We start from the raw sequence: 14,775 nt of genomic DNA on the forward strand, positions 1-14,775 counted from the left end.
TTGGTCACCTTCTGGAATTCCTGTTCGCCTGGTAATTTAAACCGAAAAATCAAACAATTTGCATTACAAAATACGCGTTTTTGTGCCGAATTTGTTAGATTTTTGGATTTTTGGTACCAAGTGATCATAATCAGTAACAGGTGTATACTGAAAACCAACTGATCGTTGGTCACCTTCTGGAATTCCTGTTCGCCTGGTAATTTAAACCGAAAAATCAAACAATTTGCATTACAAAATACGCGTTTTTGTGCCGAATTTGTTAGATTTTTGGATTTTTGGTACCAAGTGATCATAATCAGTAACAGGTGTATACTGAAAACCAACTGATCGTTGGTCACCTTCTGGAATTCCTGTTCGCCTGGTAATTTAAGCCGAAAAATCAAACAATTTGCATTACAAAATACGCGTTTTTGTGCCGAATTTGTTAGATTTTTGGATTTTTGGTACCAAGTGATCATAATCAGTAACAGGTGTATACTGAAAACCAACTGATCGTTGGTCACCTTCTTGAATTCCTGTTCGCCTGGTAATTTAAACCGAAAAATCAAACAAAATACGCGTTTTTGTGCCGAATTTGTTAGATTTTTGGATTTTTGGTACCAAGTGATCATAATCAGTAACAGGTGTATACTGAAAACCAACTGATCGTTGGTTGTTCATATCGTACATATGCACATTTAATTGGTCATTTACAATTGGTTCTAGACTTTAACCTTTTCTTCAAGATATAAATATTATTAATAATAATTAAATTAAGTTTAGCATGTGCGCATTAAGTGATGGGAATTGATAGTTTCGATTAGCAGCTGAAAAGCCAATCATGTGTTTGTTTTACCAAAACATTTTCCTTAATTTTCCGCTGGAAAATAAGCCGTTTTTGTTCATAACTATAGATATATGCGTCTGAATATGGAATGTAATATCTCATTATGTTCGTAATTAAATACGCAATCGAATGTCATCCCAATTTGAACACTTTAATTTTTTACCTTTTTTCGCAAATTTTGATGATGGTACCCCTTACAAAAAATGCGAAAATTTGGCGAAAAATTAATTTTACAAAATCCGTTTAAAAGTGAAAGGGGTGGTTAGTATTGGTTATAAGGAGTACAAAATGGTAATTATTTTTGCTGTGAGACCATTTTTAGTCAAGTTATAGCCAAAAAAGCCAACATGAAAATTGAGCTTTTTGCCAAAAATAGTTTTCCAGATTTTTTGTGAAAAAAATAATCGCTATTTTGATCAAAACTTTGAAATTACTGCCCCAAATAAGGAATGTCATACCTTGCTGAGTTCGTTGTTTAAATACCAATCGATTTGCATTCAAGTTTGGAAATTCTGGGATTTTTCAATTTTTTGCAAATTTTGATGATGGACCCCTTACAAAAAATGCGAAAATTTGGCCAAAAATTAATTTTACAAAATCCGTTTAAAAGTGAAAGTGGTGGTTAGTATTGGTTGTAAGGAGTACAAAATGGCACTCCTTTTTGCTCTCTGACCATTTTTAGTCAAGTTATAGCCAAAAAAGCCAATTTGAAATTTCATTTTTTTGCCAAAAATATTTTCCCAGATTTTTTGTGAAATAAATATTTGGTTTTTTGATCAAAACATTCGAAATAATTACCCAAATATGGAATGTCATACCTCGTTGAGTTTGTTTCTTAAATCCCAATCGATCTGCATTCAAGTTCGGGAATTCTAGGATGTTTAATTTTTTTGCAAATTTTGATGAAAAACAAAAAAAGCGAAAATTTGGCCAAAAATTAATTTCACAAAATCAGCTTAAAAGTTAAAGGGGTTGTTAGTATTGGTTACCAGGAGCGGTAATTTTAGCAAAACATATAAAATAATGGCCCATATATGAATTGTTTTACCTCGATGAATTAGTTTTTTTTAATCCAAATGGATTTCAAATTTGGGAATGCTATGTTTGTTCAATTTTTTGCAAATTTGAAATGCTTCTTATGAAACAATGTTTCCAATCACTACCTTAAGGTTTATCCGACACAAAGCTTCACGAGATCTACCTGGACGACAAGGAGATTAAGCTGAGCTGGATGGTGGACTGGTACAAGCAGGAGGTGCTTTTCCACTTGCAGAATGCTTTCAACGAACAACACCGCTGGTTCTATCTGGGGTTCTCCAAGCGCGGTGCTTTGGCGGATGCGGATATTTGCTTCTTTGAGAATCAGAATGGGTTCTTCAACGCAGTAACCGATACGTACACCAGTCCGGATGGGCAGTGGGTGAGGCGGGACTACCAGCAGGACTGTGAGGTCTTCAAGATGGATGAGTTCACGCTGGCCTTTAGGCGCAAGTTCGATACCTGTGACCCTTTGGATCTGCGACTCCATGTGAGTTGAGCATCGGACAGTCGGTAATCGGGGATAATGATGTGTCTATTTTGCAGGAGGGCACAATGTATGTGGTTTGGGCCCGTGGTGAAACGGAGCTGGCCCTGGAGGATCACCAGTTCGCCCTGCCCAATGTGACGGCTCCGCACGAGGCGGGTGTTAAGATGCTACAGCTGCTCCGGGCCGACAAGATACTTATACCCGAGACGTAAGTGGTTGTGATATATCAAAATCGTCTATAGCTTTCAAAGCGAACGGTCGTGTTTTTTTGCTCCCCGGTTTTTACTTTGTGTTTGTCAAACCAGCCGCGGTTTTTAAAAAATTTTCTTTAATTATCATATATATAAACATAATTTTTAATGATCCGTTCGCTTCGCGAGTGATTCTTTTGTGATTTGTGCAGTAGTTTAAACAAATATACAAACTAGCTTGCATTTTTCGTCTCTTTGTTTTGTTTACTCTCCCTTTTTGTGCGTCGCAGTGGTGTTTGGTGTTGTTTTTTGCATGCACATATACTGCACTTTTCGCTCTCACTCTCTCTCTCTCTCTCCTTCGCTCTCCCACACAAAATCTAAATTTCTCAGCGTGCAGACTGCTCTCGTGCGGTTCTTTTAACAGCTGGCTTGAAAGTTTTGGTTTTGTGTTTTCGTGCACGCACAGTGGTCTGATTTCAGTTAAATATGGAAACCGTAAATGTTGTCTGCTTTTATAAAAATTGTTGCCAGGTTATAAAACCTGAGCAGCCAAAAATGACTTGTTGGCTATGTGATAGAATGGTGCATACTAAGTGCGCTGGTTTTAATGGCCGTACAAGTGATGACCTAGCAAAGGGTAAAAATCTAAATTACTGTTGTGATGCTTGCCTTGTGGTTGCGAACGAGATGAAATCGTTTATGCGCCAAACTAAAGGTGGCTTGAAAGAACTGATCAACAGTTTTGGCGTAGCTAGAGATAGTTTTCGTCGAGCCGATGATCTTCTTTCCGCGCTTAATTCACAGTTTAATGGCCTTAAGCTATTAGATGAATCTCCAAAGCGCAAAAAAGCCGCTGGTGGTAGGCTGCCTAAGGCCCCGCAACCACGGGCAAACGATCAACAGGACTCCACAACTGATCAGCTGTCAATCGCAGCAAATCCACATATGCTGCTAAGATCGGCAGCTAAAAAAGATTCGGAGCAATCCGATCAATCAGCTGTGGATGGACCACACCCTATGATTGCTAAAAATTCCGAATTGTCCGCATTGGTTTCTCAACCAGTGATTCCACCTGTCTCGATTAGTTTACCACCACAAGGGAACATTGAGTCCGGACTACCGGCACAAGTTGGCGCTTCAGAAATACAATCTGCAGCGCCAAAACCCCTCGCGGTGGTTCCACTAAAGAAACAAATTTTTGTTTCTCGGCTTGCCCCTGATCAAACATCGTCGGATGTATTGTCTTATATACAAGACAAAACAAAAGCCGATAATATAAAAGTGGAAAAATTTAACTTCTCTTATGCTAGGGACATATCATCTTTCAAGATAACTGTCCCAAACGAGCTCTTTTCGACCATATGTTCGGGTGATTTTTGGCCGGATAGTATGGTGGTAAAAGAGTTTGAAGCTAAGATCAAAAATAAGAAAAAGGTGCCCGTGGGAATTAAACTTCCCTCACGTGCCCAGACCACTGCACCATCCGCCTCTTCATCTTCTTCCTCTTCAAAAAACTAACTACAAAACTTACTATCTCCTATCAAAATGTTAGAGGCTTGCGTAGCAAATTAACTAAATTGTATTGTGATAGTCTTTCATTTGCATCCCATATTATAGTGCTCACAGAGACTTGGTTAAAGCCGGAGATACTTAACTCCGAAGTCTTCCCAGGTATGTACACTATATATAGGTTTGACCGTCCCTCCAGACGGGGAGGTGGAGTCTTAATTGCGGTTAGATCTACCCTCGCGTCGGAGGAGTTACTTTTGGACGATTCCCGTAACTCGGAATTCGTATGTGTAAAGCTGTCTTTTTCCGACAGATCAGTTTATATTACGTGCTCCTATATTCCGCCATCTTCTGAATTCCCAGAATATCAGAATCATCTGTCCGCTATCCAGTCCATCTTGAATAAACTTTCTGACAGGGACCAATTGGTAGTTCTAGGTGATTTTAATATACCTGGCACAATGTGGTCCCCAGAAGAACAATCGAATATCCTTCTCCCCTTAGCACAACATGACTTTATTGACGGCTTGCTCGACTTATCCCTGTCGCAAGTTAATTATATTCCAAATTCTCTTGGTCGACTTTTGGATCTATGTTTTGTAACAAGTCCTGAAAGTGTGTTTCTGTCCAGGGTAGTACCTCTTACTCAACCTGAAGATCAATATCATCCTACTTTCGAGGTGGAAGTCGACTTAGGTACGGTATTAAAAGTAAATTCAGAGAAGTCAATAAATCGAATTCCCTGTTTTCGCAAGGCAAATTTTCGGAGGCTAAACAATTTTATAGCTGGCTTTAATTGGTCCGATCTTTACTCCTGCAACATATTCGCCAAGTTTTTTCAAACAACATATTCAACTTTACCTCATTCCGAACAGCCATACTCTTATGCTGTATCTAAGTCGAACCTAATATTTTGCCCCACTATAAACGAAAGCTCACTGCTTAACGATCTTCAGCGTGTTAAACCGGTCTATTCGCCAGGTCCCGATGGAATCCCTGGCTGTGTGCTCAGATTCTGTGCGGAAGCCTTGTGCAAGCCTCTACTGAAACTGTTTACCTTGTCTTTGGAATCTTCACAATTCCCTCATATATGGAAGGAGTCCTTTGTGATTCCTCTTCACAAAAAAGGTAGCAAACTGGATGCAAGCAATTACAGAGGAATCTCTAAATTGTCGGCTATCCCAAAACTTTTCGAAAATGTTATCACTCCTCATTTGCAGCACCTTTGTAGATCAATCATATCACCGTGTCAACACGGTTTTATGAAACGCAGATCTACAACCACTAACCTCTTGGAGCTAACTTCTTTCGTAATACAGGGTTTCAAAAATAATCTTCAAACAGATGTCATCTACACTGACTTCAGTAAAGCATTTGACTCTGTTAATCATTACCTTCTAATAAAAAAACTTGACCTTATAGGTTTCCCTGTTGATCTTCTAAATTGGATTTCAAGCTATCTGAATGGCAGGACACAACAAGTCCTCTTTAAAAATTCGTTATCTTCTATTCTCCGAGTCACATCCGGTGTCCCACAAGGGAGCCATCTTGGTCCGCTTCTTTTTACATTATTCATTAACGACCTCCCCTTAATAATAAAACATTCGCGTGTACTTATGTACGCAGACGATGTTAAATTATGCCTCCAGTACAAGGACACTTCTTGCCATTTGGACTTACAATCCGATCTAGACCTATTTCAAATATGGTGCCGTGATAACATATTAGACTTAAATAGCTCCAAGTGTAAAGTTATGACCTTTTGTCGTGCCAACCCAATACGCACGACTTACACTCTAAGTGGGTGCCCTCTGGACAGAATAACACGAGTTGATGATCTTGGTGTTCTTCTGGACCCAAAACTAAAATTTTCTGACCATATTTCGTCTATTGTCAATAAGGCCAGGGGTGTGCTTGGTTTTATAAAAAGGTGGTCCAAGGAATTTGATGACCCTTACTTGACTAAAACATTATTTATTTCGTTAGTCCGTCCGATTCTCGAGTACGGATCACCTGTTTGGAGTCCACAATACGCAGTCCACTCGGACCGCATTGAATCGATCCAAAAAAACTTCTTACTTTTTGCCTTGCGGCGCCTAAATTGGGATGCAAACCATATATTACCTCCTTATTCCAGTAGACTACTTTTAATTAATTTACCATCCCTAGCTAACCGTAGAACTATGCTTGGAACAGTATTTATTTGTAAGCTTATTCGTGGGGATGTTGAGAGTCCCGACTTGATTAGTCGGCTTAACTTCTCGGTTCCAAGTAGAGTCACTAGAAACTATATACCCCTTATCTTAAATCATTGTAGATCTAATTATGAGTTGCATGACCCTTACAGAGTTTTATGTTCTGACTATAATAGACTTTATCCTATTATCTGTAATCTTGACTCTCTGCCGCTATTAAAGCAATCCATTTTATCTTTTCTATTACATAATTAGATCCTACTAACACTAATATTTAACATAGTTATTAATTTCCTCGTTCCTATTCTATTTTTTATATCGCGTCTATATCTTCTCGCGAATCGAGCCGTACGATACACGGCAGCGCCCCTCGGTCGGTTGGGCGGGAGGTGTGGCCGTGGGACCCGTGCGAAAAAAAAAAAAAAAAAAAAAATATATGTAGAGGTTGGTATATAACGTAAATACTTATCCCACCAGCGAGCTGGATCACATGGAGATCACCCTGCAGGAGGCGGCAATTCCCAGCCAGGAGACCACCTACTGGTGTCACGTTCAGCGACTGGAGGGCAATCTCCGGCGTCGCCATCACATCGTCCAGTTCGAGCCGCTCATCCGGACGCCGGGCATCGTGCACCACATGGAAGTCTTCCACTGCGAGGCCGGCGAGCACGAGGAGATTCCCCTGTACAACGGCGACTGCGAACAATTGCCGCCACGGGCCAAGATCTGCTCTAAAGTGATGGTCCTGTGGGCCATGGGAGCCGGCACCTTTACCTATCCTCCGGAGGCCGGCCTGCCAATCGGCGGACCCGGCTTCAATCCGTATGTTCGGCTGGAGGTTCATTTCAATAATCCGGAAAAGCAGTCTGGTGAGTAGTAGGGCGAAATGGAAGTGGGCGATTCTAAGAAGATTACACAGCATTATTACAGCATCGCTTGTGTTTGAGAGGAAAACGTTGGCTTATCAATCAATTGATAATATGTATCCACAGCGAAATGAAACAATAATGTGAAACTTGCATACCGTTTAACTAATCATATACGCAATATTGTTTCCAATATTAATCATCCGCCCCAATTGTCTGCCTGGCAATTCTCTTTTCAGGCTTGGTGGACAACTCCGGCTTCCGCATCAAGATGTCAAAGACACTGCGCCAGTATGACGCCGCCGTAATGGAACTGGGCCTGGAGTACACCGACAAAATGGCCATTCCGCCTGGCCAAACCGCTTTTCCGCTGAGCGGCTACTGTGTGGCGGACTGCACTCGAGCCGCTCTGCCGGCGACGGGCATCATCATCTTTGGCTCTCAGCTGCATACCCATCTGCGTGGCGTCCGCGTCCTTACCCGCCACTTTCGCGGCGAGCAGGAGCTGCGCGAGGTGAACCGCGATGACTTCTACTCGAATCACTTCCAGGAGATGCGCACCTTGCACTACAAGCCACGTGTCCTGCCCGTAAGATCCTTTATCCAGATTATAGTTATTTATAAACATTAATACTATGTATAATTATGTGCAATCTATCCGTTGGTTTTCTGTAGGGCGACGCTTTGGTAACCACTTGCTACTACAACACTAAGGATGACAAGACCGCCGCCCTCGGCGGATTCTCCATCAGCGACGAGATGTGCGTCAACTACATCCACTACTATCCGGCCACCAAACTGGAGGTCTGCAAGAGTTCCGTTTCCGAGGAGACGCTCGAGAATTACTTTATTTACATGAAGCGGTGAGCTCTTGCTTTATTATATACATATAATATATTTAATAGATGTACATTTGTACCGAAAACTGTGACTAAATTTTAGGCAATCAATATTTGGCATCTGCGTGCCGCTTCTTAGCTAGCCGTTTAAGTGATGAGCTATTTCTCTAGTTTGATTCAATTAGGATTGAACGACAACCCTTTGATTTGGAAAAGTGCCGCAGGCTCATTCCCTCTGTTTTGGCATATCCTTTCCATTTTGTGCCTCTTTTTTGTTTTTTTTTTTTTTTTGCTGCCCTGCCTTTATTCAACAATTATAACGCCCATGCACATTCATCGCATTCTATCCATCCGTCCCGCGGGCGTTTTGCGGCGTTAATGGAAGGAATATTTTTTAATCTACGCAGCGAAGGCGACGACGGGCGACGTCACAATGGGGGGCAGTGGCGGGTATCCAACGGGGGCATTGTGGGTTTTCATTAAGGGGGTTCTTCCGCTCGGCTCCTTCTGCATCAAAGGGAAACTTTTTGGCATTCCCTTTCGAGGCTCGATTCCGTCGGCGCATTCATAACGGCGAAATGCTCTTTGTTCGCCTCCTGTGGCCGCGCCCCCTGACCCCCATCGCCTCCCAGCCCTTTCCCCTATTCCAAGATCCCATTTCCTTGGTTTTGGGCCCCAAAAAGGTGTTCGCTAATTGCCAACTTTAAGCAGTCGAGCATCGGTTGATGGCAAAGTTTACATTAGATTAGGGCCACCGCATCGTGGAAACTTGGAATGCGGCCTGTTGGGGAGCATTGTGTTCAGCCACATCCGCATCCGCATCCACCAGGTGGTGGGAGTCGGAAATGGAAATTGCCGGCCAAAGTAAAAGTTATTGTTGCGGTTATACTTTGGCCCCTTCGCAGGCGTTTGGCCTCAACTCTTGTGATCGTATTAGTATTATCAAAGGCCAAGTAATAAAGGATTCATTAAGGATTCATTAATTCATAAAGGAAATTATTCACCCAAATTGGATACGTGCATTTTTTGCATTCAAATTGTGTTTGTTTCATAAAAAAAAACATACCCAACTGATTATGAATGATGAGCTTAGCTTAGAAAAGTTATAATGGGATAACAACGAATTTTGAGGCATTATTTAGTAAACAATCTTAATTGTTGCCAGTTCGATTTGTGTTAAGATTGAACTTATATATCTGCTTATACATACAATCCTAATCATCCCTTTGTATACTTGCAGCACGGAGCATCAGCACGGCGTGCATCTGAATGGAGCCAGGTCGTCCAATTACCGGAGCATCGAGTGGACCCAGCCGCGGATCGATCAGCTGTACACCATGTACATGCAGGAGCCGCTGAGCATGCAGTGCAACAGGTCCGATGGCACTCGCTTCGAGGGGCGGGCCAGCTGGGAGGGCGTGGCAGCGACGCCCGTCCAAATCCGCATACCCATTCACCGCAAACTGTGCCCCAACTACAATCCGCTGTGGCTGAAGCCATTGGAGAAGGGCGAGTGCGATTTGCTGGGGGAGTGCATCTATTAGGGGCGCCGTACATTAGGCATTAGGCGAATAGGCGAATGGGGGCGTGGCATAGCACACACTCACACCCACACCCACACACACACACACACACATACAGCACATGCACACGCACACGGCATGGATAATATGAGGATTTGGATTTCAACAGTCGCCTATGCAAAAACTGAACTCATTCACCATTCACGTCGAATTGGCAGGCGCATGTTCTATTTTGAAAGCTTAACTCATGAATACTTTTGAATATTTAGCTAAAATAGCTTGAAATTAGATCTAACAGCATTGGAAAAAGGTTATTTTACTCCTATTTGGTTAGTTAGTTCAGTGCGATGGCTTATTAACAGTAACTAACTGATAGCCTAAATGTTTTTGTTGACCTTACTTTGAAATTCGCAACGGAAATCAGAGGAATCACTGTAATTTGTATAGCCCTGAGTGGTTTTTACGCCTTATGGATGTTAGACTGTAGTCGCTTTGTATTTTACCCTTTATCCACATGGTCATTAGCATTATCATCGTGTTTGTGTGTGTGTGTTTTTTTGTTTGTGTGTAAGGGCAACAGGGCAAAACAAATGTTTTCACTCTTTAAATAACTAATGCATTTACCAATCCTGCCCATGTTGTTCACCCCTTTACTTTCACTTTGCCTTTGCTTTTGCTTTCGCCTTTGACTTGGCTCGTGCCCTTTGCCCTTGTTGTTTTGGCCAACCTTTGAAATTTGCCGACTGACAGCGCCGCCAGGCTAGAACGTTTAATACGAAACAGCTTACAAAGCATGGCCCACACACACACTCACACGCACACACACAAGCGCACTGAACTTGGCTGAGACGAAACTGTAGCATACTTCTCAGCGCCAGCTGAAAAATTAAATGGCCAACTGACTGAAAGAAACGGAGGAGCGTACTTAAACGGACAAACTGGCCGGAAACAAGAAGGCCAAGAAATGGGAGGCGAACTCTCACTGTTTATACAATATAAATGAGCAAACTTTTGATGCAACCCGACGTTGCCAAGTCTAATTACCAAGAAGCTCGGGGAAAGACGGCAGGCGAAAAGGCGGACAAAAATCGAAAGAAAAAACAAAACTAAATTGGTATGAGATCTTATTGGAAATGTGAAAAGTTGGCGCGGAGGGGATCATGGGACATGGTAGATGGGCTACCAGCAGCCAGGAGCTTACCACATGCACCCATGTGTTTCTTTCACAAAAGGGGAATCCCCCAGTCGCCTCGTTCCATTCCCTGTTAATCCAACCCTATCAGTCCTTCACGCTTTTCTTACTTTTCACTACCGTTTCCCTATCGACATAAATGCACCCACACATACACTTACACGTCCGCGCACACACACACCCACACCGACATACATTTGAGTAAACATGTAATGGATACGTTTAAGTGTAGCCAACATACATATGTAAGATGTGATAATTGTTCTATGGCTATAAATGAAATATATATACACATGAATATATAAACTATGTAGATGAAATATTTATAAAAAACAAAAACCAAGCGAAAGCGAAACCAAAAAAAAAGTAAAATGTATAATTATCTAATAAAAACTGACCACCATACCAGAACCATGCATTTTTCATTGAATGCATAGGGTAAGTCAAATATGTAAGTATTGTTCAATTAGTGACTGCTATGGGATGCATTCCACGAACGATTATTTAACACTTAGCAAGTACTTGTTACAATGCCAAATATTTATCAATTAATTGCATTGACGAATCAAGTAATTCGCATGAGTCTCCTTTCATTTGATTTTTACGCAATAGAATGCCGGAAATCGCAGAGTGTTCGAGGGCTTAATTCCCGCCAATAATGGACTCTCGTTTCTCATTGTCCTTATTGGAAATTTTTGATCCTTCAGCGCGCTGACTGACGAGCGGCCATTTTAATTGATTTTTCAGTTTTGTGCACAATTTTTGTGTGACCAGCGTGAAAAGGGGCAAGGACGTGGCGATGGGGGAGTCACGAGAGTATTAAAAACGCTGCAATCCAATTAAAAGTTTTTAACGAAACAACAAATATTTTAATATTCATTGGCGCCGGGCGTACACGCACACCCAAAAAAAAAAAAAAAAAAAACCGAAATGTGGGCGTGGGAATGAGACAAACTACATTACAGAAACCAAAGTGCTGCACAGAGAACAAATCATGTAAATTGCCATCAATTACAATGTTCTGTCATAGTTTTCGATTTCCCCCATTTCTACAGCATTATATTTTAGGCAAATTTATATGCCTGATTTATATTGGCAGTCGAAATACAACAGCTTCCATTCCATTAGCATTAATTCATCAGACATGGAAGCCTTCAAGCAGATGACAGACTTCGCACACATACACATACGCTTTCCCATTCCCCGCCACTGGAAAATCTAGCGAAAATAAGATGTAAGCGAGGGGAAGGAAGAGACAAACAGAATGAGCGATAAGAATGAACATCGGAGGAGTGGCGGCGAAACGGGACATACGCATATATGTATGTATGTATATGCACTTGTATTCTCAGAGTATTATATGAAATATTAAATAAATTAATAATTTAAGATTCAAGGTGAAATCACTCGCACAATCCACACTTTTTACATATATTTTTGCACATATCTTTTTTTTTAACTAATACAACTTTTATGCAAAAGTTCTTCTGGTAGTTCAGCAACTTTTTGAGCCCAGTGTTTTGCGGAGAGAGAGAGAGAGAGAGAGTGGTGTCAGTCGACGGCAGATGCCCCATTCGTGACTGAGAAAAGTCAAGTGGTCCGCGGCATACGCGGCGTATGCGTAACGCAACCGAACGTAATGGCATACGTGAAGGCATCGCGTTCCGCATCTTGTGCGTCTGTGTGCGTAATCGCTTTTTTCGGTCTGTTGTCATTGCATTTTCACGCTCGCACACACACATACACGCACAAACACAGCACACACACGCACACCAAAAATACAGGAGCAGAACATTTAATCAAGCCAACCTTCATCGTGACCGCCTGGTTCCGCTTAGTGGCAGTACAGTGAAGCACGGATACAAGTGACAATAATACAAATTATACAATTAAAGTAATAATAATGGCATTGCACTGGCAAGTAACTAATTCAATAATTAATCAACTAGTTAACCCATTTCAGCTGGAGTTCGTTCTTATTTTGGTTTCAGAGGTTGTACTGTATAGACCGAGCGGAGGCAACGCTTGATGTAGTCCTTGCCACTGGGACTGAGGCTTAGATCCCGATTTTGGGGCCCGTGCAGCATCCTTGCTGCCAACGGCATTTCCATACCCATACCCATTCCCAGTCGCAGTTTCAGCCGCAGACACATTCTGCTAAAACATTTATCTGCGGCCCAATCGGTGGCGTGTGTGAACGAGCTTTTCTGGAATGGCGGACGCGGCCGAGGGACCAAATTTAATGTCACAAACTTTTGATGTGTTCTAATTTATATACAAACAGACAGACGGAGCAGAGCGCAACTTGGGGGGAGTCCGTTGATACCCTTTAAGCGAATATTGTGGCACAAGGCGAAGATGATTCCAAACTGTCAGTTGCAATCACATTACATTACATTACATCACATTACTCGTAAATTGCAAATTGTCATAAATTAGAAATAAAGAAAATATCTGCATAAGTATGCTTGTTTAGTTTGAAGGCATTCGAAGGTAGTTCGAAATCGAGCAAAACCCGTTGGGCTTCCCAATTAGCCACCTGCGTGCCCCGGGAATCGTTAAAGTAAATTTGTTTTCACGCTTGATGGCGAATTGTGCGACTTGGTTGATCTTTGGCACACCGCTTGCGCCTCACTCCCGTTTTTTAGCCAGATTTCGGCACTTTCATCTCTCCAAACACCGCCCCACATAACCCACATACCCGACATACACTGCCCTCCAAAAATTTAAACAGCACGCGGTGTTCTTGTTAATATTTCATATGTCATCGCAAGGAGCCGCAGAAACACCACTTTGCTCTCTTTTATTTATAAATTTTCTTTTTTTTATTTATTTTTTGTCAGCCGTCATTCTCAGGATGCGCGAAATTTTGGAATTTTCTTGTAAGCGGTCGCAACTCTTAAATCGCTTGCGTTAAAAAAAATTTGATTATGTGACATTTTCGTTCAGCTTTTGTGGGAACATAAAACGCATATAAAAAAAAAACGGAGGGCAAATTAAATTTGTACACAGATTCACTTCGTTTCGTTTATTTATTTTTTTTTTATTTTGTTTTTCATTTTCGTGGTGGCTGATTGTTGCTGTTGTTGTCATTGCAGGACGAAGAGGCGAAGGACCTCCGCACAGATCCTGTGGTAATTTCATTCCCTTTTATGAAGGCTTTTCCGCATTTTCGGCATCAAGGAGCGAATAAAGTCAGTTACGGCGAACTGATCGACTTTCAGACACCCTCGTTTCAGCCACTCGAAGTTGCTGCATTATATGCGAACTAAAGAAAATTGGTTTCCAAAGTAGTAAATAATTTGTTTAAATATTGAATATGTATATGCAGTGAAATGTACTTCTTGATAGTTATTACATTTGCATTGGGAAACTGATAACACTTAAAATATTATATACTTTCAAATTTAACGTTGCTAAATGTGTTCTTTGATTATTTCTACTATTTTTACTGTTTTCTTTTTTCAGATGAAATCGGATAAAATCGGCTTAAATGCGGGGCCGGCAAGGGGCGTGGCAGCGGGATGAGTCCTTGGGGACCAATTGCGCATCGCGAGCTCTTTTTGTTTCACTTTTTTTGGTTGCCGCTTTGTTTTATGCATAATTTATGCAAAATAACCAAGCACAAATTGGCATTAATCAGTATGCTTTATTGACTCACCCGTGGCCACTGGTCGCAGGACATTTGCCAGGATAAGCCCTCAAATTCGCAGCCATTGGTGGAATGTCAAGTCGAGATAAAACGCCACTCATGTCCGCTGACATTTCTGGTGCTGTGGTGCTCTGGAGTCCTGGTGCTCCAGTGTGTTCTCCGCTCTGCAGCGACCCAACATTCCTATTACTTAATCAAGAAATTCCTTTTGGCCTTTGACTTTGCTTTTTAGCCCAATCCGCTCGGCGTTAATGGCCTTTGTGGCCTTTGCCATTCGCGGGCATTCGAGGGCATCTTCAATCTATGTGTGTGTGTTTGTAAATATATGTACATCATATGTACATCAGTTGAAGTCCCCGAAATGATATGTTTTTGAATGATGGCGAGTGCACAAACCGAAAGGGTATTCTAGATTCGATTCTGAATTTCAACCGTTGACCGTCCCTTTTTT

General features: G+C 41.7%; 1 protein-coding gene across 3 annotated transcripts in view; it reads left to right on the top strand.

Moving 5' to 3' along the window:
* Positions 1 to 11,083, top strand: part of LOC6725406 (tyramine beta-hydroxylase) — a 37,388-nt gene extending 26,305 nt beyond the window's left edge. For all 3 annotated transcript variants that reach the window (XM_016173593.3, XM_016173594.3, XM_039296635.2), the window contains exons 3-8: positions 1,996 to 2,354; positions 2,411 to 2,562; positions 6,730 to 7,121; positions 7,358 to 7,707; positions 7,794 to 7,981; positions 9,198 to 11,083. In XM_016173593.3, the coding sequence (XP_016038481.1) occupies positions 1,996 to 2,354; positions 2,411 to 2,562; positions 6,730 to 7,121; positions 7,358 to 7,707; positions 7,794 to 7,981; positions 9,198 to 9,501 (1,745 nt within the window). In that variant the 3' untranslated portion in view covers positions 9,502 to 11,083. The remainder of the gene's footprint in view (positions 1 to 1,995; positions 2,355 to 2,410; positions 2,563 to 6,729; positions 7,122 to 7,357; positions 7,708 to 7,793; positions 7,982 to 9,197) is intronic.
* Positions 11,084 to 14,775: the final 3,692 nt, after the last annotated feature.

This window comes from Drosophila simulans, chromosome X (assembly GCF_016746395.2).
Source record: "Drosophila simulans strain w501 chromosome X, Prin_Dsim_3.1, whole genome shotgun sequence".
Lineage (NCBI taxonomy): Eukaryota > Metazoa > Arthropoda > Insecta > Diptera > Drosophilidae > Drosophila > Drosophila simulans.